The 24,989-nt window shown below is 31.8% G+C and overlaps 1 protein-coding gene across 5 annotated transcripts; it reads right to left on the bottom strand.

The window, feature by feature from the left end:
* Window positions 1-198: 198 nt before the first annotated feature.
* LOC135125769 (odorant receptor 82a-like) lies at window positions 199-24,989 on the bottom strand. 5 transcript variants are annotated; one of them, XM_064051440.1, is made up of 16 exons: window positions 24,856-24,989; window positions 24,696-24,806; window positions 12,670-13,024; window positions 12,519-12,618; window positions 12,371-12,463; window positions 12,169-12,324; window positions 10,750-12,115; window positions 10,412-10,692; window positions 10,155-10,355; window positions 9,795-10,092; window positions 1,453-1,583; window positions 830-1,400; window positions 680-779; window positions 539-631; window positions 337-492; window positions 199-290 (listed from the first exon to the last, which is right to left on the bottom strand). In XM_064051440.1, exons 10-16 carry the CDS (start codon window positions 10,022-10,024, stop codon window positions 246-248), a joined length of 1,326 nt encoding a protein of 441 aa, XP_063907510.1. In that variant the 5' UTR covers window positions 10,025-10,092; window positions 10,155-10,355; window positions 10,412-10,692; window positions 10,750-12,115; window positions 12,169-12,324; window positions 12,371-12,463; window positions 12,519-12,618; window positions 12,670-13,024; window positions 24,696-24,806; window positions 24,856-24,989; the 3' UTR covers window positions 199-245. The 5 variants fall into 5 exon arrangements, with proteins under 5 accessions (XP_063907510.1, XP_063907514.1, XP_063907513.1 ...); XM_064051444.1 differs by lacking the exons at window positions 1,453-1,583; window positions 9,795-10,092; window positions 10,155-10,355; ... (4 more) ...; window positions 12,519-12,618; window positions 12,670-13,024 and adding an exon at window positions 21,204-21,320 and having other exon boundaries at window positions 24,696-24,989; XM_064051443.1 differs by lacking the exons at window positions 9,795-10,092; window positions 10,155-10,355; window positions 10,412-10,692; ... (3 more) ...; window positions 12,519-12,618; window positions 12,670-13,024 and having other exon boundaries at window positions 24,696-24,989.

Below are 24,989 nucleotides of genomic sequence, written 5' to 3'. Positions count from 1 at the left end.
GGAATTCTAAACCTTTTAGATTAATTTTCCAAAAACTTATAAATCGATAATAATAATAATAATCAGTTAGTCAGTATCTACCATTTACAAACAATAATTCAGTTTTCAAGGAAGCTACATCAAAATATTTTTATATATGTATTTTAAACTAAATTTATATAATTTAACTGTTATTTGTACCAAAACAATAACCTAAGAAATTGCAGTGTAAATTAATTTTGATTCAACCAAATATCAAGACGTTTTCAGGACGAGAGTAGACACAAAATCGAATACGACGCCTTCAGCACCTAAAAATTCCAATGATTTTCAGAATAAAGCAATCAGTTTTACTACCGAAACGAAAAGTGGGTAGCTAAGAACTCCAAATGGACCTGCTCGTATGTAAAAATCTTTATGTGATCTTGTTAAAATAAAAAGAAAATCTCTTTTTATTCGTACATCAGCCGTATACCAATTTGAAATCCAAAGAGCATTTGGTATAACTTCGTTCTAAAATTTCGATGTTATTAAATTCCAATAAATGCGGGTAACATACAGCATTCAGAAGGTGCTGTCCTCCAACGCATCCTATAAATAGGGCTAAAATCCACCCGATAAAATGTACAGTGCCAGCATATACATTATACCCCTAAAAAAATTATTCTAAATTAACGAAATAAAAACGCAATTTTATTACATCCACGATTTGTTTCTCCAGGCAAGCACATATTGTACCAGTTAAAGCAAAATGGCCAAACATGCTGTTGAAGAAGATATCATCAAGTCTCATAATCAACCTGAAAAAAAAAAAATAAAAACTTATTTTCATAACAAAGTACTTACCTACTCTAGAATTTCTTTGTGATAAAGAACACATGTTGCAAGTTTTACCCGAATAATTTGATTGCTGCCACTATTGAAACATTCCAAAAACATGATTCTTAAGTGGTGTATCCTTAAAATAATGTGATGGGCTATTTCCAAAGCGTTGAAAGAAATATGCAGACACATTTTTAGAAGCAAACATGCAGCCAAAAAACCGTAAAGTAACCACAAGTGAAATACAGGAAAATAATCGATTTCAAAAGGAAGCCAAAATGGAGCAATTAGACCACAATAGTTTCCATTCGACTTCCTTTCTAAATGAAATGCTTTACACTTTCCTTTTTCAAATAACTTCATAGAACTGTATACAACTGTGCCCGTAAATGAATATGCAACTAACATTTTGACACAAAGGTTTAATTGTTTGTCCTTTTTCTCAAATCCAGGAGGTTTGCCAAAATTTTCAAACTGTGATAAATCCCGAAGAAGAAGAGCCACTTGACGCTGATTTTTTATGTATGCACAAATCATGTAGTAGGTACCATATGCTGCTATAAGTACGGCAATTTCTTCGGTATTTAACTCTTCATCGTCTAAAAAATGTAATTAACAATAATTAGATCAAGCAGAATCTGACATACCTACTTATAATTGCAAGAAGAAAGTGAATTGTCGTTAATGCTGTCATTAATCCAGTACATAAAAAGAAACATAAAATTTTAACAATATAATTCCTCCCGGGATTCAATTCTGTGCCATCGTCCGGCCATAGCAAGCTGTATTGAAAAATTTTCCTGTTAACACTACAGATTTTTATTTCCTGACTTCGACAACCATTAGAACGTGACATATTAAATATAGTTAATAATTTTAGTTATGGGTCGAACGATATTTTCTTCGTAACTACTTAAACCATTGTGTTAACTTTTGGTTCTCCGTCTGTGGATTCATTGATTGTTAGAACACGTGACCCATTTCTGAGAAGGCTGCATCCAAACGTATAATTTAATTTTGTTGGCGTGTGGCCTATTATTACGCAAACAAATATTATGTACCATTTTATAAAGCAGAATTTAATATTCGGTTTAGTTTTTCTGTCAAATGTACAATGAAATATGTAGTAGAATTTGATTAAAGTTTTAATTCATTCGAACATATTTAATTACTTTGTAACCCAACTAAAAAGAACAATAGACTAGTAAAAATAAATATTGTTAGCAAATTTTACAGCATGTCGTCTAGATAGCGGTTGAAATTGTTTAAAATTGTATACATGATGTTTTACTTAGTTGTAAGTCTGTATATTTATATGTTATATTCTTACATGCAAGCGGTTGTATTGTGATTAGAAAAACTATTATGTTCAGATTTTGTGGACATTTTAATTAATTTGCTCAATCATTCCTAAGTTTTATGATATTTTTTTTCAACAAGCTGCACCTCCACTTTGATTTTTTTGCAATTCTATTTAGAATGCTGGACAATTAGCCGTAAAGAAACAGACTAAACTCAACAATGGTAGATCATTCTCTAATTATCGGAAACCGGAGTGCTGGAATACACCGATATGCGCCAAAAAATACTCACAAAACAACAAGTAAGAGATCAACTACAGGAGCAAAATTGAGAAATCAGAGAAGAATGGAAGAGAGCTAAGGAAGAAATGGAAATGAGAGTGGGTGAAGTAGAAAGTCAACTAACGAATGGAGAGAGAAAAGAGAAGAAACAAAGTAGTGATGATGGGATTGGAAATAGAAACAGGAGAGGTGACAAAATTTTTAGAAGAGAAAGCCAAAGTAGAGAGTGCAGTTAAAAGCGTGTACAAAATTGCAAAGAAAGTGTATGTACTGGAATTCGAAAATAGAGAAGAAAAAATAAATGTAATGAAAAGTAAGAAGAACTTAAAAGGGTCGTCAATTTACATAAATGATGATCTGACGAAAACGGAAAGAAAAATTCAAATCAAAATATAAGAAGAGGCAACAAAAGAGAGAAATAAAGGAAAAATGGTTAGAATGGAATATAAAAAGTTAACTATAAATGGCAGAAATTTTGAATGGAATGAAGAAGAGGGCAGACTCAAGAAGGTAGAAAATTTTTAGTAAAGAGCCAAAATAAATGGAAGAAAACAAGGCAAAGGAAAAGGAAAAGGAATAAAAGATGCAGATAGGGAAAGTGGAAAAATGGAAGATGGTACAAAATTAGCAGAAAAACGAGTGAAGGTACTGTTTTGGAATGTCCAAGCGTTGCGAAAAAAGGAAAAGGAGTTCTGGGACTACGTAGGAAAATTTGATGTGATGGGACTAGTAGAGACATGGGTACAAAGAGAAAACTGCGAGAAATTTGAAGAGACACTACCACAAGTATATGTGTGGGAGTGTCAAGGAGCGAGAAAGGAAAAAAAAAGGAGAGAGCAAGCGGGGGAATAGTAATGGGAATTCGAAAAGAAATGCAAGAATTATAAAAAGGAAGTAACAATAAAAACGGACTAATGGAGAAAATAATACAGCTGGATAACAATTGATGAGAAATAATAGTCGTTTATAGAAAGAAAATGGAGGAAACCAAGATAAACATAGAAAAGCATACAAAAGAAAAAGGAGATGAAAAAATACGTATAGGAGGGGATTTTAACGCAAGACTGGGCGATAAGGGGACAAGAATAACAGATAAAGAAAAGGGAGAGAAAAGAGGATCAAAAGACAAAGCAAGTAACAAAGAAGGAAATATTATATTGTGGAAGATAATAATAGAAGAAATGGGATGGGAAAATTTTGAATGGAAACAAGGAAGGAGATGAAGAAGGAGAATGGACGTACGTAGGGGATACGGGAAAATCAATTATAGAATATGGGATTGTCAGCGAAGAGGCGTGGGAAGAAATCAAGGATTTCAAAGTGGGGAAAAGGAAGAATCAGACCACATGCCACTAGAAATAAAAATCAAACCAAAAAAAGAGCAAGAGTACGAAAAACAAGAGAAAAGAAACGAAAGAAAAGAAATAGAAAAAAGAATATGGGATGAAGAGGGAATTCATAGATACGGAAGTAGACTAGAAAAAAAGAATTTCTAAGTAAAAGAAGATATAGAAGCTATGATAGCAGAACTGATCAACTTAATTGTACAAGCTACGGAAAAAAGAAAGATATACATATGGCAAGGGAGGAATAATGGAGGGAACGTGGAATGTAGTGAATTGAAGAGAAAAGCAAGGGAAAAATTAAGAAAATGGAAAAATAACAGGGGAAGTAAAGAAGTGTACTTAAAAGCAAGAGAGAATTATAACAAAAAATGTGAAGAAAGAAAAAGAGAGGAACAAAAAGTAAAAGAGAAGACAATAAAGTCCCTGAAAACAAAAAAGAAATATGGAAATATATAAACAAGGAACGGAGAAGGAAGACTGTAGTCGGTAAAAAAATCAAAATACATGAATAGAAAAGACACCTTATGGAATTATTGGGAGGTTGTGAGGAAAAAGGCTGCGAAATAAATAAAGGAATCACAACGACGGAAGAAATGTGGAGAGGTTCGCAAATAACAGAAGATGAAATAGGAAGACAGATTGAAAAACTTAAAAGAGGAAAGACACCAGGAGCAGATGGAATCCACAACGAAGCGTGAATGTTTGGGACAGAAGGAATGAAAGAAAGGATATGGGAAGTGGTAGATGGAGTTTGGAAGGGAAAAGGATTTCCTCGGCACTGCAGAGAATGTATAATAATCCTATTATTTAAAAAGGGGCAAAAAGTGATGTGAAGAATTATCGAGGGATCACCTTGCTCAGTACGGTGAACAAGATATGCGCAATGATACTAGATAAGAAGTTACGAAAAGAGATGGAAGCAAGAGGTATGTTACCAGACGCTCAGTCAGGGTTTAGGAAAGTAAGAGGTACTATGGACAATGTACATCCTGCGGCATTTAGTGGGAAGAGAAATAAAAAAGAGGGTGGACGAATGTGCGCCTTGTTCTTAGATTTCAAAGCAGCGTTTGACAGCGTGAATAGATAAAAAATGTGGGAGTATTTGAGGAGAAAGGGAGTAGATGCGTACCTGGTAACGAAAATGGAAGAAATATATGCAGACACAGTAAGCAAGGTGAGAGTGAATGGAATAGAGAGCGAGAGTTTTTATACAAATAGAGGAGTGAAAGAGAGATGCCCACTCAGCCCCGCATTGTCTGCAACTTATCTAGGAGATATAGATGAAATGTTCAGAAAAGCACAGACAGGAGGGGTGATAGTGGGCAAAGAGAAAGTGTGGTCGTTGGCGTACGCAGATGATTTGGTGATTGTGGCAAAGAAAAGAGAAGAAATGAAAACAATGATTAAAAGTTTCGAGAAGTACGTACAAAAAAAGGAATTGGAAGTGAATATGGATAAAACAAAAATGGTGGTGTTTGGGAAGAAAGTAAGAAAGGAAAATGAAGAGTGGGCATGGAGAGGGAAGAGGATTGAACAGGTGAAAGAATTCCAGGACTTAGGATATACATTAAAGAGCAATAACTCAGGTAGAGCGCATATTCAATAAATGGTCCGAAAGCCGAATAAAGAGGAGAGAGAAAATTTGGACATGACTATATATAAGTGTATTTATGTACGGAGCTGAGATTTGGGGATGGAGGGAATATGAAGAAATAGAGAGATTGCAAGAAAAATACTTAAAATGGACTTTGGGATTGGAAAAGTATACGCCAGGTTATATAGTAAAAGAAGAAACAAAAAGGGAGAAAATGAGACTGGAAGCTGGTAAAAGGCCGATTGGATTTGAAGAGAAGTTTAGTGAGAGAGATGATTGTAAAATATTGCAAGCATGTTGGAAAGAAATAAGAAAGGGAGGGAGAAACATGTATGGAACAAAAAAGACAAGTATTATGAAGGAAAGGGATATGCATGTGAAATAATATAGATAATGAAGGAAATGGGAAGGAGTATGAAAGAAGAACTGAGTGTAAGAGATAAGTATATAAATAAGCAAGAACGCAGATCGAGAATATCGGAGTCTAGATATAATGCAGAGTATAGAAAAATAGTACAGGATGAAGTACCAAAGTACACACAGAGAGAAAGAGTATAAAGGAGAAAAGAAGGATGGCGAGATTGAGTTGTGGAAATGAAGAGAAAGAGAATAATTTTTGGATGGATGAAACAGACAGAAGGTCTAGGACAGAGGGAGAGACAATAGAGCATATGCTGGAAGGATATGAAGGATTGAGAGAATCGGAGGAAAGTAGGGAAGAAGTGCTAAACGAGGATGGAAGAGGACTGGACTGAATGAAACAAGTATGGAAGGCAAGGAAACTAAGGCAAGGGGTGAACAAGCAGAAAGAATAGAACCATTATTATTATTATATAAAACTGGAATATTTATATTATTTATTTATTTTTATTCACTTATTTGTATTATGTAGATTAAGTTAATTCCCCTACTGGGAATCTTATTAAGCCTGTAAATAAATTAATGACTACTAATTAAATACATTCCAGTCAAAAGAACGAAAGAAGACATAGAAGTAACTTACATAACTAAAACATATATAAAGATGATAAAAGCGCTACACAATTGCTTTCCATTACTTTAATCTTAAAATCTACGAAAATATTAAAACTAATTTCTAAAAATTGGTCTAAAGAGTTTAGACAGTACTTCCCTCGCTGTCGGAAACTTGACGACTGCATGCCTATTGTGTTTTTTTTCTCATTACATTTTTGTAGTGGGAATTTAAAAAAAAATTGCGATGACGTCATCAACATTTTTGCAAGGACACGTATATCAGTTGGGATAGATGTAGTGTAATACTAAGAATAAAATTATTATATTCTCAAATTTTCGGGAAAATGAATTGGGTCGTTTGAATATTGATTTGTAATAATCAATAAAATAACGAAACAATTTACTCACGTATACCTACGTATCAGAGGCAACTGAAAATCGTGTATGTATAAACATTGTTAATTTAAGATGACAGGCGTAACAGCATACGTGAGAGCCAAACACAGAAACTGTAAACAAAACGACCGTCGGTTTTATTGCTTCGACTTCCGCTTATTATATAAAACATTGGGTTTTATTTTAATTCTTGACGGTGAAATTCACAATTGGTTGATTATAAACATGTCTATTTCACATTCGCGGAATCAAGTGAACGCATAAAACAAATGCAGGTCTGTAATGTTAAAGTCGATGTAAATAAGCGTGCTACCCTTATGTTTCAACCGAGTTTTTCCTTTAACAAATTTTGTGTCTACCAAATTGGGTTGGTTGGGGTGTAATACTAATAATAAGTGTTGCCTTTAATTTAATCAATAAAATAAATTGACTTCATTAATTTTTTTGAACCACCTCTTAAGAAAATCTAAAAAATATGAATGGAATGATAAATCACAAGTACAAACTCATCATATTTTTTGCATTTTAGATAGGATTTATTCAGCAAAATTTAAGGGTGACGTCATCAATTTTTTTAGGAGGGATGAACAAATACATTTTGAACAAAAGTTTACCATGCTTATAATAACTTTAAAATATTCCCAAGATTTCAAAGCATTCGGTTTTGTAATTCCTGATTAAATCGATAAAATAAATTCACGCCTTCATTAATTTTTTTGAGTCACCCTGCATATGCAAATCCAAAAATATGAATGGAATGATAAATCACAAGTACAGACTCATCATATTTTGTACATTTTAGATACGATTTATTCGGAAAACTTTTGAGCTGACGTCATCAGTTTTTTGTAGAAGATAACCAAATATATTTTGACTAAAAATTTATTATGCTCTTTATAACCTTAAAACATCTGCAAGATTTCAAAGCATTCGGTTTTGTAGTTCCTGATTAAATCAATAAAATAAATTTACGCATTCATTAATTTTTTTGAGTCACTCTGTATATGCAAATCCAAAAAATATGAATGGAGTGATAAATGACAAGTACAGGCTCATCATATTTTGTACATTTTAGATATGATTTATTCGGCAAACTTTCGAGCTGACGTCATCAAGTTTTTGGAGGGGATAAGCAAATATATTTTGACTAAACATTTATTATGCTCTTTATGACCTTAAAACATCTGCAAGATTTCAGAGCATTCGGTTTTGTAGTTCCTGATTAAATCAATAAAATATATTTACGCATTCATTAATTTTTTTGAGTCACCCTGTATATGCAAATCCAAAAAATATTAATGGAGTGATAGTTCACAAGTACAGACTCATCATATTTTGTACATTTTAGATATGATTTATTCCACAAACTTTTGAGCTGACGTCATCAAGTTTTTGGAGGGGATAAGCAAATATTTTTTGACTAAAGATTTATGATGCTCTTTATAGCCTTAAAACATCTGCAACATTTCAAAGCATTCTGGTTAGCAGATTAAAAATTAAATTTCAAAATGTTGTTTTATAATTTTGATTTTTTTTCCAAAAATCTGGACGTTTCGGGTGAAAAGTCGATTCAGAGTTGTAAACTACATGTGTAGGACTATGTTATTTTATACAATTGAAAACCCATTTACTATGTACAATTTTGAAGTGACGTCATCGCTTTAGTGGTGGGGATGATTCGACAAATTTTGGTTAGCGTTTTACCATCTACATGATATTCTTAATATAAGTACAAAATTTCACAACAATCGGTCGAGTACTTTCGGAGATTATCTGTCTAATAAAAATCCGTGACAACAGACGGACAGACGGACAGACGGACAGACGGACAGACGGACGGACAGACGGACAGACGGACAGACGGACAGACGGACAGACGGACAGACGGACAGACGGACAGACGGACAGACGGACAGACAGACGGAAATGGGAGACCTATTTCTTCGTCTTCTAGGGGTCATGAAAGATCGAGAAAACGTAAAAGTAGAGAGTCGGCCGACGGACTCGATTACAATACTTCCTTTGCTTACGCTCGGGAAGTAAAAATCAAACCCGGTACGATAAAACCTGAAACTAAATTTACAAATCGCTAAATAATACCTTCTAAATCTAACAATAATACGTGCATTTAAATCGGTAATAAGTAGGCTTCGGATTTTAGGTCGTTAAAAAATGAATAAAAGCAGACATTTTTAGGTCCCAAAATTGACGAATTAGGTTATAAAAATCTTAGTTTAGGTTAAAAACCTGGAGGAAAAGATATTTACTCAACGAAAAAGCATACATCAAAAAAATATATATTTTAAAAAAACATTAAATAAAACATTATAGAAACAAATATTTTGTGTAACAAAAAAAGATGATTAAAAAAACAAACGATCTATAGTTATGTCCACTAATTCTAAGTTATCGCAAAAATGGCGATTAAAGCAAGTCGCATTTAACAAAAAATAAAATATTAATTTAGGTATTAAAAATGAGTTACAAAAGCAAACTACATATATATTTCTCTAAATTTTCGATTGTAAATTTACACCTTTGACAGCTTAAAACAATTTTAAGTTTTGAAAACGTGCGTTTCACATTACAAGAAGTGGTAGGTTTAAAATTAAATATTGAACAATTTACGTTTTAATTTATGTATGTATTGTTGGTAGCATTTCCATTACCGCAAATTACGTTATTCACTGACCATATAAAATCGTATCCTGGATTCTTTTTTAATAGAGAACATAATTTTCAGAACGGCATTTCCCCTACCTTTCCTGGTGTGTTTTTTAAAGATGTATACACTTTTTCCACAATTTCCATACTTTGGTTTAATGTAAAACCTATAGTTTCTAATTCTTCTACTTATTACATCAGCAATAATTTTAAAGTGAGTTTTAATGTACAAGCGTTCATTTTTAACGTTTGGTTTATTCATGAATTCTTGAGCTTTTTTAATGCTTTGTGCATCTGTGGCTTTCTAATGACATTACAACCGAAAAATATTCAATATAAGAATGATAGTAAAAAACCATTATATATTTACTGACTTGTTTTAAAACATCAAAGTGTTCTGCATAAAACAATTCTGCTTGAATCCAAGTGCCTCACCTGGTTAATACAGGTTCAGGTGGGAGAGGTGTATTTGGTAAATTCTTTTTATAAAACTCAATTCCTATTGGTGCTTTTAAAAAGATTTTCTTAACATTGCTAATTATCCCATTGACATCTGGATAATTCAGTCTAATTGCTTCAGACACTAAATGTAACCCATGTACCATACATGTTAAGTGTGTCATATTTTCATAAAACACCTTCAAATTAGCACCAGTTTTGATCATGTATGAAGCACCATCTGATACAAACCATTTAACTTTTTTGTGTTCAGTTCCTTTTCGCAAGAAGAAAGCTACAAATTAACAATTAAATAAATTATAATAATTTCAATGGTTAAAATTATCAATAGCACACCCAATGATTCGATTATAAATTTCGAGATTGTGTTGCAGTTAGTTTTATCAAGCTGCTTCAAAGCTAGTAGAATTGGACGGCCAGCTTCTTCAGAAGATAACTTTCCAATTACTAAATGGGCTATGTATCTTCCTAATCTGTCCGTCGTCTCATCGACGCTAATCCATATATTATTATTGCCAATAGAATTTCTTTAATTACCTATAAATTATAAAATTTATGTTAAAAAGTTTTTAAATAAAAATTCTAGTGCTCACCATATCGTAATCTTTTGGTAAATAATTTTTTCTCGGAGTGCTTTCTGAGGGTAAATGACTTCCTGTATATTTATGCATAAAATTTTTATACTCAGGACAACTAACTTTATTCCATGGAATATTTGCTGCGGTAAATGCCCTGCATAAATCGGTGCAAAAATTGCGTAAAATCAGTCGGAACTAATGTTGAATAAAAATCTGTTTACTGGATTTATTTTTGTTGTTTTTATGTGCATCGCCACTGCAGTGTTGTTCAAAGTGTGTTTTTTTTCGCACTTAAACTAGGAAACAAAAATATGAAAATAATTCAAGCTTCAGTATTTTACATGTTTACTTACAACTTTTCCACACACTTTGCAGAATAACTCATTGTCTTTGGTTGAAGAAGGAAATTGAAAATTAGGGTCCAAATTACTCCCTAACCATAATTTGATTTTGTCTTTCATGGATGATTTTACCTTAGGCATTCTGAAGATTCTTTACTGTATGCACAAAAATCAAAACCGGTAAATTAATTATCGGAAGATCCTCCTCGACGACCTAAAGCTGACGCAAGGTAAAGACTACCGCAAAAAATTCTTTCTACCCCCCGCCGTTACTGTTCACACCAAACGCATCGAAAACCACCGACAAAAACGCATAAGTAAATTAAACGTCTAATAAGTACGGCCGAAGTCGAGAACACATAGGGTAGCGAGAGCGAGGTAAGTTATGTGAGACTGAGGGCAGACTTATTTCAACAAACTTTTCTAAGTCCGGTTTTCTTCAAAATTCAGCCAAAAATATGGGAAAATCGCTAAGCAGACTGACAGCATCACCCACGGCACCTCGAAACTCGAGCAAATTTGGCTTCCTGCGCTTTCCCGTTTACAAGGACTTTTTTTTGTATTATTCTGGATTCTGGATTTTAATTATATGGGAGCTGACCGTAGCTAGCTGGCAGTTAGGCCTCCTCTTTGCTTCCATCCTAGACTTGTCAAGCCACCCAACTTCTTCAATGTACTTGAATGTAAATAAAAGTGTAACAAAAATATCCGGTGATTTTTTAAATTTGTGCTCCAGTTGGGCATGCCACTTACGTCAACCTTTTTTGTTATACTGCTGACGTACGCGTCATGTTTAACTAATCCAAAAATTTAAAAAATATCGTACTGTATTATTGTGCTAAATTCCAAAAAATATAGTTTATAAAAATGAAAAATGTGTACTATTGTTACGGTGGAGAGAGAACACTAGATATAAAACTTTATATATAGACTGTAAGATTATTTTAAAAGTGCACCTTTTGTAAAACAATATTGTACACACATATATACAATAAAAATTTAACATTAAACAACATTTAAATTCTAGTGAACACTAACAGTTTGCTTGTTGTATTATATGGATTATCTGTAATAGGCACTTAAAGAAAATGTAAAGATTCAAAAATAATTTGAATCGTCATAGTTCTCCTCTGAATACCTCTGAATCTAAGTATTTTCATCGAAGGTAGTAAATCTATAACATAACTTTTTCCTAGTATGTTATACTCCTGAAGAATACTTAGTTGTGACCAGGAGAAAGAAACACAGACCTAATGATTTTGAAAATTGCACTTCGGTATTTTTATTTTTTACGTAAGTATTTCGAAAGGCCTGCCAGTCAGTGTCTATAATTTTAGGATGAGAGAAGACACAAAATCGAATAGGACGCCTTCAGTACCTAAAATGTTCAGTAAAAATATGCAAATAAAGGAAAACATTTTTTTATATTACCGAAACAAAAAGTGAATAGGAAAGAATTCCAAACGGACCTGCTCGCATGTAGAAATCTTTCTGCGATACTGACAAAATGAACAGAAAATCTTTTTTTAGTCGTAAGTCTGTCGTATACCATTTTGAAATCCATAAAGCATTTGGAATAATTTCATTCTAAAATTATTTGTCACTGGTTTTCGTTAAACAAAAATTTACTTACAGCGTTAAGAAGATGTTGTCCACCAACGCAACCAATGAAAAGTGCTAATATCCACCCCATGAAATGTACAACACCGGCGTACACATTATATCCCTACAACAACTACATCAAATTCTGACGATTTATACATATCTCTTAAGTTTATTACGTCTAAAATTTGTTTCTCCAAGCAGGCACACACTGTACCCGTTAACGCAAAGTGTCCGAACATACTGTTAAAAAAATTGTTGTCAAGCCTCCTAATTAAACTAGGGAACAAAAAATTCAAATGAATAACAAATTTTTAATTTAAAACTTACTTTAGGATTTCTCTGTGATAATAAATGCATTTTGCAATCTTACTGGTAATAACGTGATTATCTCGACCTTCAAAAGCTTCCAGAATCATAGACTTTAAGTGATTTATTTTTAAAATAATATGATGAACTATTTCAAGAGCGTTGAAAGAGATATGTAAGCACATTTTTATGATCAAATGGACCACCAAAAATTGATAAAGTAACCATGAATGAAAAGCAGGAAAATAATCTATTTCGAAAGGTAGCCATACTGGTACAATTAATCCACAATAATTTCCATTCGATTTTCTTTTCGAGTGAAATTTTTTACATTTTTCTTTTTCGAGAACTTTCATGCAAGTATACAAAATTTCACCTAGAAATGAATACGAAACTAATAATTTGACACATAAATTTAAGTTTTTATTCTTTTTATCAAAACCAGGAGGTTTTCCGAAATTTTGAAAATGTGATAAATCCCGAAGGAGAAATGCAATTTCTCGTTGATTTTTTATGTAAGCGCTTATCATGTAATAGTTTCCATAAGCTGCAATAAGTAAAGCCATTTCTTCGGTATTTAGTTCTTCTTTACCTGAAAATATTTAATAAATAACATTGAGTGGAGCGCTATAAAAATGTCTTACTTATAATTCCCAGAGAAAAGTGAATTGTAGTTAAGACAGTCAGTACACCAGTGAACAAAAAAAAGGTTAAAACTTGAAATTTAAATTTGATTCCGGGATTTAGTTCAGCATCATCGTCTGGCCAAAGCAAATTATATTGAAAAACAGTTCTACTAACGCGACAGATTTGTATTTTTCCTTGATATCCATCAGGATATGACATCTTGAGTGGTTTCGTTTAACAAAAATTCGGACACAAAAATGTATTTATTCTCTATTACGTCAAACTGGCAAAATATGTTGAGTTTATATTCGAGAACCTGGATGTTGTAGTAACTTTCAATGCTCTAATAAGAGTGAATAAACGGCTCATTCGTTAAAAACTGTGTCAGTAGTACGTGTCCAGTTCCTGAGAATTGCATGTTGCAGCGAACTACTTAAATATGTGGGTTTATTTTGTTAGCGTCTGACCCATTATTATGAAAATAAATTATATAGTACGGACTCCACTAGCAATTAGTGTTTTGTTTGATTTTCTATTAATGTTACATGTTACTTATCCTTCGATAGAAACAATTGATTATATATTTATTAGCTTACAATGTGGTCGTAGCTTACTAAATGCTGACTATATTTGAATTTGATTCCAATAAGAGGCCGTTCTTTTCAAGCCATGTAAATATTGTTAAATAATACGAAGTATTTTACAGAATTTGCAGAAACAATCTGAAGATTCTTAATTACTGTAATGATTACTTTCCACGCTTTGTTTTCTTGATCATAAAACAATTAAAAAAAAAATTCAAACAAAAATTATTATTGTGCGAGGGTTCATTTTTGGTTTGAACTAGGTTGTTTTTGACGTTTCGGTGACAATAAACGTAACGATTTTGATAGGAACAACACAAAAATAGATTCCAATTGAGTTTTCCTGTAGCTAAAATTTCAGGTTTTGGGTTGTAATGTTGTCATAGTTATACCGCTGATAGATTTCTGCTTAATTGCTTCCACGATCTCCTTTATTCTTATGTTGTTAATAGTTGTCTTGTAATAAAGGTCAATGTTAAGTATAATTTATTCAAAACTTTTTCTTACTTTTTCTTACATTTTGGTAGAACTGAGAACTATGGTGTGAATAATTCAAAATACATATTTAGATTGGTGGTTTATGTATACGATGACGTTAATATCAAAAATCGACGTTTAGTGAGAACTCTGCCAAGCTTTTTATTTCCCGAACATAATCTAAGGAACTAAGTATTGTAATCTAGTCCATCGGGCAACTGGCTACTTTTATGTTTTCTCGATTTTTCATGATTCCTAAAATACGAAAACATAGGTCTCTCGTTTCTGTCTCCGCATCTGTGTTGATTTTTATTAGATAGATAATCTTCCAAACTACCAGACTAACTGTTGTCAAATTTTGTATGTCCATTGGGAACATCGTGTGAATGATTAAACGCTAACCAAAATTTGTGTGATCATCCCTACCAACGATGATTTGACGTCATCTTCAAATACTACAAGTAAGAAAGGACGATGAAGAGTGGGCATGGAGAGGGAAGGGGATTGAACAGGTGAAAGAATTCCAGTACTTAGGATATACATTAAAGAGCAATAACTCAGATAGAGCGCATATTCAAAAAATAATCCGAAAAGCGAACAAAGTGATAGGAAGAGTATGGGGAATAGGAGAGAGAAAATTTGGACATGATTATAAGAGAAGAATGATGATGTTTGATAGTTTGATCAAAAGTGTATTTATGTACGGAGCTGAGATATGGGGATGGGGGGAATATGAAGAAATAGAGAGAGTGCAAGAAAAATACTTAAAATGGACATTGGGATTGAAAAAGTATACGCCGGGGTATATAGTAAAAGACGAAACAAAAAGGGAAAAAATGAGAATGGAAGCGGGTAAAAGGGGCGATTGGATTTGAAGAGAAGTTTAGTGAGAAAGGTGATTGTAAATTATTGCAAGAATGTTGGAAAGAAATAAGAAACGACGGGGGAAACATGTATGGAACGAAAGAGACAAGTATTATGAAGGAAAGGGATATGCATGTGAAGAAATAGAGAGACTGAGAGAAATAGCAAGGAGTATGAAAGAAGAACTGAGTGTAAGAGATAAGGATATAGATAAGCAAGAACGCAGACTGAGAATATCTGAGTCTAGATATAATGCAGAGTATAGAAAAATAGTAGGATGAAGTACCAAACTACACACAGAGAGAAAGAGTATAAAGGAGAAACGACGGATGGCAAGATTTAGTTGTGGAAATGAAGAGAAAAAGAATAATTTTTGGATGGATCAAACTGACGGAAGGTGTAGGACATGTTAGAGAGAGGGAGAGACAAATAGAGCATATTCATATTCATATTTCAAAATATGGGAAAAATCGCTAAACAGACTGACGGCATGACCCACGCCAGGTCGAAACTTGACCAAATTTTGCCTCCTGGGCTTTCTCCTGTTATAGGGATTTTAGCCCATTTATTTTATCAGTCGCGACGTTAGAGTGTATTCTGGATTCTGGATTTTCATTAGATGGGGGCTGACCGTAGCCAACCGGCACTTAGGCCTCGCCTTTGGGACCATTGTACTTGAACGTACTTGAATGTAAATTAGAGTGTCATAAAAATGTCAAATATACATTCTGCATAGAATGCGCTTTGAATCGTATTTCACGGTTTTATAAGGTTTAGTTTTGCTTCGCATACACCACATTTTTTTTCCACGAATACTTTTAAGCTACGCGTCACTATTTGATTTATAGCCATTTTTATAGAATAAAGAATCACTCAAAATTTTAATTACTAATAACTTATTTTTTATTTATTAAGGAAAACTAAAATTTGTAAAATATCGGGTGACTTTAAATTTGTGCTCCAGTTGGCCATGACGCTTACGTCAACCGTTTTAGTTACACTGCTATTATCATGGCCAACTAGTTCACAAATTTTAAAAATCAGATGGTACTGTTGTGTTAAATTCCAAAAAATATTTTTTTATGATTATGAAAAATGTGTACAATCGCACGCAAATGTTTTGAGCCTATGGGCGGATCGTTTTTGCCTGCCCTCACCGAAGAAGGCGGTCCAAATCCTTCAAGGGCAGAATTTGTAGGTAGGCTCAAACTACAACGAAATCCACATTTTACCCTATAAAATTTTATTGACAATAACGAGACGGACAGTAGTTATATATACATTTGGTAAGAAATATTTATGGCTCACACCAGTTCTCTCAAATTTGTCGGAGAAGATTTAGCAGGTAGTTGTTCCCATAAAATAATGGTCACTTTCGTTGGTGAGTAACGATGGTCCGAACATGAATTATTTTGCTTTCTAACATCTTTCGACCAATTGTTTCGTATAAAAAATTTCATCACTTTTTCAAATAAAATACTCTTAAAAAAAACGATATTGTCGTTGAGTGACATGTAACTGGCATAATAATAAAAACGTGCCATTTTTGTTAACTGATATTTTTTTCATAAATGTCGCAAAATTATTAAATTTGTCTAATCATCCCCACCAATGTGATGACGTCACTTCAAATTTATGCATAGTAAATGAGTTTTAAATTGTATACAGTAACATAGTCCTACACATGTAGTTTATGACTCCGTGTTGAGTTTTTCTCCAAAACATCCAGATTTTTGGAAAAAAAATCAAAATTATAAAACAATATTTTGCAATTTAATTTTGATGATGTTTTAAAATCATGATAAACATGATACATTTTTAATTAAAATATATTTGCTTATCTCCACTAAAAAATTTATGACGTCACCTCAAAATTTTGCAGAATAAATCCTATCTTAAATGTATAAAATATGAAGAGTTTTATACTTGTGATTTATCACTGCATTAATATTTTATAGATTTGGTTATACAGGGTGTCTCAAAAAAGTTAATGACTGAGTCAATTTATTTTATTGAAGAAATCAAGAATAGCAAAACTGAATACTTTGAAATATTGTAGATGTTTTGAAGAAATTTGATTAATCAAATATGCGCAAAATCAAAAATCGGAAAAACTGAAATTCACTAATGCAAAAAACAGAAAATCGAAAAATACAAATAGTAAAAATCGAAAATCTAAAAATGGCTAATCAAAAAATCGAAAATTCAATGAATCAAATACCTAGGTCGATCGAAAAGTGGAAATTCACAAACCTCAAAAATCGAAAAATCGAAAATTGAAAAACGGGAAAACCAAAAAATCGAAAAGTCAAAAATTTGTAATATTGAAAATTAATAAAATCAAAAACAAAAATAAAAAAAATCGAAAATTAAAATAATCAAAATATATAAAGTAAAAAAAATTGCAAAGCCTAAAAACTGAAACGAACAGAAAAATCGAAAAAGCAAAAAATTGGAAAAACAAAAATTCGAAAAATCTAATGTCGAAAAAGTGGAAAATGGAAAATCTGAATAAATAAACTTGGAAATTCTGAAAATTGGAAAATCGAAAACCAAAAAATCGGAAAGTAACAAAATTGAAGTCTAACAGTTGAGAATGGAAAAATTGAAAAACCGAAAATTCTAAAAATCGACAATGGACAAATTGAAAATCGCAAAATTTAAATTGAAAAATTGAACAGTAAAGTAAAAAAATTGCAAGGCCTAAAAATTGAAAAATCAAAAAATCGAAAAAATAAAAATCGAAAAAACGACGATCGAAAAAAAATCAAAAAATCGAAAAGTGGAAAATCGGAAAGTAACAAAATTGAAATCTAAAAGCTACAAATTGCAGAACCATAAAAACTGAAACAAACAGAAAAATCGAAAAACCACAAAGCGGAAAAACGAAAATCGAAAAATCGCAAATCGAAAAATCGTAAAATCAGAAAATAGAAAATCGAATAATCGAAAGTTGAAAAATCGAAGGTCGAAAAATAAAACAACCGAAAAATCGAAAAATTTTATGATTAATGGAAAATCGAAAAATCGAGAATAGAAGAATTAAAAAACCGGAAAATTGAAAAATCGGAAATCGAAGAATTAAAAACGTAAAATCGAGAATTCAAAAATCAAAAAATCGGAAAGTAAAATATAATCGAAAAATGCAAAAAAATTGCGAAGTCTAAAAACTGACGAACAGAAAAATTAAAAAATCTAAAAATGGAAAACGAAAAATCGAAAATTGAAAGAATGGCAAATTAAAAAATCGAAACACCGAAAAATCAAAAAAACGAAAAATGAAAAAATCGAAAAACGAAAAAACTGAAAACTCGAAAAATCAAAATACCGCAAATTTGAAAAATCAGAAAATTAGAAAGTAATAAAATCGAAAAGTTGATGGAAAAATGGAAACTGAAAAATCTAATTCGATGAAACTGTTGGTCGAAAAAACGAAAAATCGAAAATCGAAGTGACCTTTTTTTGAGACAGGCTGTATAAGTAAATCTAAAAAATATTACTGCAATGATAAATCACAGGTATAGACTCATCATATCAAATTTTACGATGACGTCATGAATTTTTTGGCGAAGATAGGCAAATACATTTTAATCGTGGCTTTGAAAGTATTCTTCGACTTTCATTCCATTTCAAAATTTACTCTTTGTATATTTCAGTGGTCACAACAAGTTCACTAACTACTCTGAAATATGCAAAGATTAAATTTGTCACCGAAAAGATGACCGAAGTAATAAATTATCCTATCGGTCGACGAACGTTCGGTCCGGTGTTACACCTCGACCCAAGAAAGACCGCAGTAAAGATAACAAATGGAACGGATAAAATAAAGCGTCAAATATGATTGATAAACTTTAAACCAAAATTATAAACTGAATATTTTTTTTGCTTTTTGAAATGTAGTACACTTCAAAAAATGTCCGTGACTTACTTTAATGTGAATTTTATAACTATGGTCGGCACAATTAAACCTAATATTAGTGTGATTTTGAGCATATTCTCGATGTTATTAGAGCAGGACAGGTTTTTTTTTTCTAACTAATTGACAAGATTTCAAAGTATTCAGTTTTGCAAATCTTGATTTCTTCAATAAAATAAATTGACCCAGTCATTTTTTTTTGAGTACCCCTGTATGTATAAACAAATCCAAAAAATATTAATGGAATGGTAAATCACAAGTATAGACTCATCATATTCTGAACATTTTAGATAGGGTATTTATAAAATTAAAACTAATTCAGAGTAAGTATTTATAAAATTAAAACTAATTCAGGGTAAGAATTTGGTCAACACGTAAATTTCGTTGTAGTTTGAGCCTACCTACAAATTCTGCCCTTGGACGATTTGGACCGCCTCCTTCGGTGACGACCGGCAAAAATGATCCGCCCATAGGCTCAAAACATTTGCGTGCGATTGTACATTGTCGCGGTGGATATCATAGACAGAACATTAGGTATAAAACTCTATCCATTGTTAAATTATTTTAAAGTTTAGTTAGTTTAGTATTTAAATTTAAGGAAGTTAGGCTGTTGTAAATGTGCACCTTTATGTAATATAATTTTTACTGTTATATTTGTACAAAATAAAAATTTAACATTAAAATTCTAGTGAACACTAACAGTTTACTTTGAATCGATTTGCATCTATGTATAACTTTGTCCTAGTGAGTTATACTCCTGAATCTGAAACTTTCTACTTCTGATAATAACTAGATATACTTGCATTTATACAACCACAAGAAATCTGACCTAATGATTTTGAAAATTGCACTTCAATATGTCTATAATTTTAGGATGATAGAAGACACAAAATTGAATAGGACGCCTTCAATACCTAAAATGTTCAGTAAAAATATGCAAATAAAAGGAAATATTTTTTTATATTACCGAAACAAAAAGTGAATAGGAAAGAATTCCAAACGGACCTGCTCGCATATAGAAATCTTTCTGCGATACTGACAAAATGAACAGAAAATCTTTTTTTAGTCGTAAATCTGTCGTATACCATTTTGAAATCCATAAAGCATTTGGAATAATTTCATTCTAAAATTATTTGTCACTGGTTTTCGTTAAACAAAAATTTACTTACAGCGTTAAGAAGATGTTGGCCGCCAACACAACCAACGAAAAGGGCCAATATCCACCCCATGAAATGTACAACACCGGCGTACACATTATATCCCTACAACAATAACATAAAATTTTGACGATTTATAAAAATCTCTTAAGTTTATTACATCTACAATTTGTTTCTCCAAGCAGGCACACACTGTACCCGTTAACGCAAAGTGTCCGAACATACTGTTAAAAAAATTGTTGTCAAGCCTCCTAATTAAACTAGGAAAAAAAAATTCAAATGAATAACAAATTTGTAATTTAAAACTTACTTTAGGATTTCTCTGTGATAATAAATGCATTTTGCAATCTTACTGGTAATAACGTGATTATCTCGACCTTCAAAAGCTTCCAGAATCATAGATCTTAAATGATTTATTTTTAAAATAATATGATGAACTATTTCAAGAGCGTTGAAAGAGATATGTAAGCACATTTTTATGAGCAAATGGGCCGCCAAAAATAAATAAAGTGACCATAAATGGAAAGCAGGAAAATAATCTATTTCGAAAGGTAGCCATACTGGTGCAATTAAGCCACAATAATTGCCATTCGATTTTCTTTTCGAGTGAAATTTTTTACATTTTTCCTTTTCGAGAACTTTCATGCAAGTATACAAAACTGCACCTAGAAATGAATACGAAACTAATAATTTGACACTCAAATTTAAGTTTTTATCCTTTTTATCAAAACCGGGAGGTTTCCCGAAATTTTGAAAATTTGATAAATCCCGAAGGAGAAATGCAATTTCTCGTTGATTTTTTATGTAAGCGCTTATCATGTAATAGTTTCCATAGGCTGCAATGAGCAAAGCCATTTCTTCCGTGTTTAGTTCTTCTTTATCTGAAAATATTTAGTAAATAATACTGAGTGCAACATAAAAATGTCTTACTTATAATTGCCAGAGAAAAGTGAATTGTAGTTAAGGCAGTCATTACACCAGTGAACAAAAAGAAGGTTAAAATTTGAAATTTAAATTTGATTCCGGGATTTAGTTCAGCATCATCGTCTGGCCAAACCAAACTATATTGAAAAATAGTTCTACTAATGCGACAGATTTGTATTTTTCCTTGATATCCATGAAAATGTGACATCTTGAGTGGTTTCGTTTAACAAAAATTCGGACACAAAATTGTATTGTATTTCTTCTCTATTACGTCAAACTGGCAAAATATGTTGAGTTCATTTTCGAGAAACTGAATGTTGTATTAACTTTCAATGCTCTAAGAAGAGTGAATAAACGGCTGATTCGTTAAAAACTGTGTCAGTAGTAGGTTTCTGAGAATTGCATGTTGCAGCGAACTAAATATGTGGGTTTATTTTGTTAGCGTCTAACCCATTATTATGAAAATAAATTCGATACTACGGACTCAACTAGCAATTAATGTTTTGTTTGATTTTCTATTAATGTTACATGTTACTTATTCCTTCGATGGAAACAAGTGATTATATATTTATTAGTTTACAATATGGTTGTAGCTTACTAAATGCTTACTATATTTAAATTTGATTCCAATAAGAGGCCGCTCTTTTCAAGCCATGTAAATATTGTTAAATAATACGAAATATTTTACAGAGTTTGCAGAAACAATCTAAAGATTCTTAATTACTGTCATGATTACTTTCCACGCTTTGTTCTCTTGATCATAAAACAATTTAAAAAAAAATTCAGACAAAAATTATTGTTGTGCGAGGCTTCATTTTTGGTTTGAACCAGGTAACAATAATACCATTTTTTTAGAATTCTTTTTTTAATTCTAGAGGACAAGAGCACTACACTCAATCACACGGAAGACCCCCATGCATGAGTAACGTTTAATTTTTTTATTTTGTTAAATAATTATTTATTTATTGTTTTGTGGGATGACGTTTCGGTGACAATAAACGTAACAATTTTGATAGGCACAACACAAAAATAGATTCCAATTGAGTTTTCCTGTAGCTAAAATTTCAGGTTTTGGGTTGTAATGTTGTCATGGTTATACCGCATAATTGCTTCCGCGATCTCCTTTATTCTTATGTTGTTAATAGTTGTCTTGCAATAAAGGTCAATGTTAAGTATAATTTATTCAAAACTTTTTCTTACTTAGTATTTACATTTTGGTAGGACTGAGGACTATGGTGTGAATAATTCAAAATACATATTTAGATTAGTGGTCTTTGTGTTTGTGAATCAGTTATTGTCCGAAGAATTAGAATCCAATTATTTTCAGCAAGATGGTGTTACAGCTCATATGATAAAAGAAAATGTAAGATACATACTTGGAAGAATTTTATGGCGACCTCATAATAAGCTTAAGAACCAATTCAGAGTCCCCCCTCTCCCCCATCTCCTAACTTGACCCCACTTGATTTTTCAATATTTTTCAATATTTGGATGGATGAAGGACAGCGTTTATAAGAATAGAGTCCACATATTGGAAGAATTAATGTTTTTGTAATGAAAATCTTAATGCACAAGTGTTATAAGACATTTTTTAAAATAAAAAAGAAGGGTGGCTTAATTTTTGATTTTATTATTTGAAAAATTATTGTTTCTTCGCAAAACAGACGAGATGATTTATTCTGTTCAATTCTAATCGACTTTCCAAGGTGTAATTCATGACGAAGCCCTTACACGCTTTTCTACTAATTTACAATTTTTGAAGGTCAAATGCAGTAGCGTTCGCAGATGCTCGACAACACTGCAACCCCTAATGCTCTGGCGTATTTTCGTGTGTATTTAAAATGAAATTAAACCGCAAATCTGGCATTTCAATTTTTGACACATTTGACATTTTGTTGATTAGCGGCACCAGAAAAATTTCAGTTGTTTTTCATAGGTGAGTTGACTACAGTATTTTGTGATGACCCTGTATAATGCTTTGTGGAATGATGACATCGACCTTTAGGAACAACAAATACAACCATTTTGTGCACAAGACAAAACAGTGGAAACATTTTTACTGTGTGATTGAAAAAATTTTATCACGCTCCTCGACTTGTAGCTTATGAATCCGTGTTTTTGATTTTTTACCCTAGGCATCCAGATTTTTGTAACAAAAAATCAAGTGAGGACTGTATTATTCTTAACTATTTAAAATCCATTAATATCTACACTTTTGAGGTGACGTCATCACGTTATTGGTGACAAGGTTTGGTTAGCGTTTTACCCTCTACATGATATGTATAATACACTTGTAAAATTTGATAACAATCGGTCCAGTAGTTTTGGAGATTATCTGTCTAACAAAAATGCACATGGACGGCGGGAAAACAGAAACCGGAGACTTATGTTTTTCTACTCTAGGGGTCATGACACATCTAAAAAACGTGAAAGTAGCCGATGGACTCGGTTACAATATTTCCTTAGCTTGCGGTCGGGAAGTAAAAGGTATTAAATGAGAATTTTAGATAGTTTTTCAACAAATGTAACCTTAATAGGATATTAATATATTATGAAAATTTAGATGTAGTATCAAGATGAGAAAATTTTAATGAACGGCATAGAGGCAGACACAAAAATGTAGAAGAAGAACACAAACAGCCAATCTAGAAACGTCAAAATTTTCATAAAGGGCACGAATATAACTGGACAAGAAGGTACATATATTTCATATAAGAAAGAATGAAAAATTGTAAAATAAAAATGGATAAAAGAAAATTTAATATTAAAATAGAGGAAGGTCTTATATCAAAACAAGGTAGGTATGTAAAAGTTGAATTTAACAGATTGCTACAGGACAATATGAGAAATTGTCCTGAATTAGTAGAAAGTAACGAAAGATAGAATGGAAAAAAAACATGTAAATGAAAATGAAAAATGTCATAGAGAAATGAGGAAAACATGGAAGTTAAACTGAATTAAATATATTTAATAAAAATGTCTACACAAAAAATTGAATAAAAGTCAAATTATCAGCTTGAAATATTTGTTAAAATTTGATTGTCATAAATGTGTAAGTGCCGTGTAACAACAATATTTCAGCCCAAAGTGTGGCAACTGTAGTTAGAAGCCAGTATTTCAAAATGGTATCAAATAGCAAATAAAACCTAGCTCTAAATGTAAAAAACAAATATCTAAACTTCAAAATAAGAATTATATTTTTTACTGCGAGTGCAGTAGAGATAAAAGTCGAAATTTTAAATAAGTATAATAAAAAAAATATAACAAAAGATATCATCCACAAACCTCGTGCCAAGTGAAGCTCAACAGAAAATTACAAATGCTAAAACTTTCTATTTTCGCATATTTTATATATACTTATTTTTAATTTTGTTTTTGGTAAAAGAAAACTCTTAGTTAATTATTTATTTCAACCCCATATGCTCCTAAAGATGTGTTTTCAAAATGTTTTCATACATGAATAGCACAAAAAAATTAAGAAACTCAAATTCTACTCACCTAATGCTAGGTTTTCCTCACCACAAAATGATTCATATTTTTATTATTTCGATAATTAAGTCCAAAAATGTATGTGCGTGTTGTTTTCTTTTCATTTTTGCCACAGGAATTCTAAAACGTAAAAAGGAACTAAAAACGTTACCTACTATTGCTTTTTTACTGCGTTGTCTAAGAAACAACATTTATTATTAGATACTACGTGCTCGAAGATTTATTTTAAAAAATGCGAATGATAATCCAACATGACGCATATTAATTTTATTTTGTAGCAACATTTTTGTAAAGGTCAAATCG

Source organism: Zophobas morio, unplaced genomic scaffold (assembly GCF_036711695.1).
Source record: "Zophobas morio isolate AGI-343-1 ecotype UQ-CSIRO unplaced genomic scaffold, CSIRO_AGI_Zmor_V1 ptg000009l, whole genome shotgun sequence".
Taxonomy (NCBI): domain Eukaryota; kingdom Metazoa; phylum Arthropoda; class Insecta; order Coleoptera; family Tenebrionidae; genus Zophobas; species Zophobas morio.
This window is presented reverse-complemented; position numbering and strand designations above follow the sequence as displayed.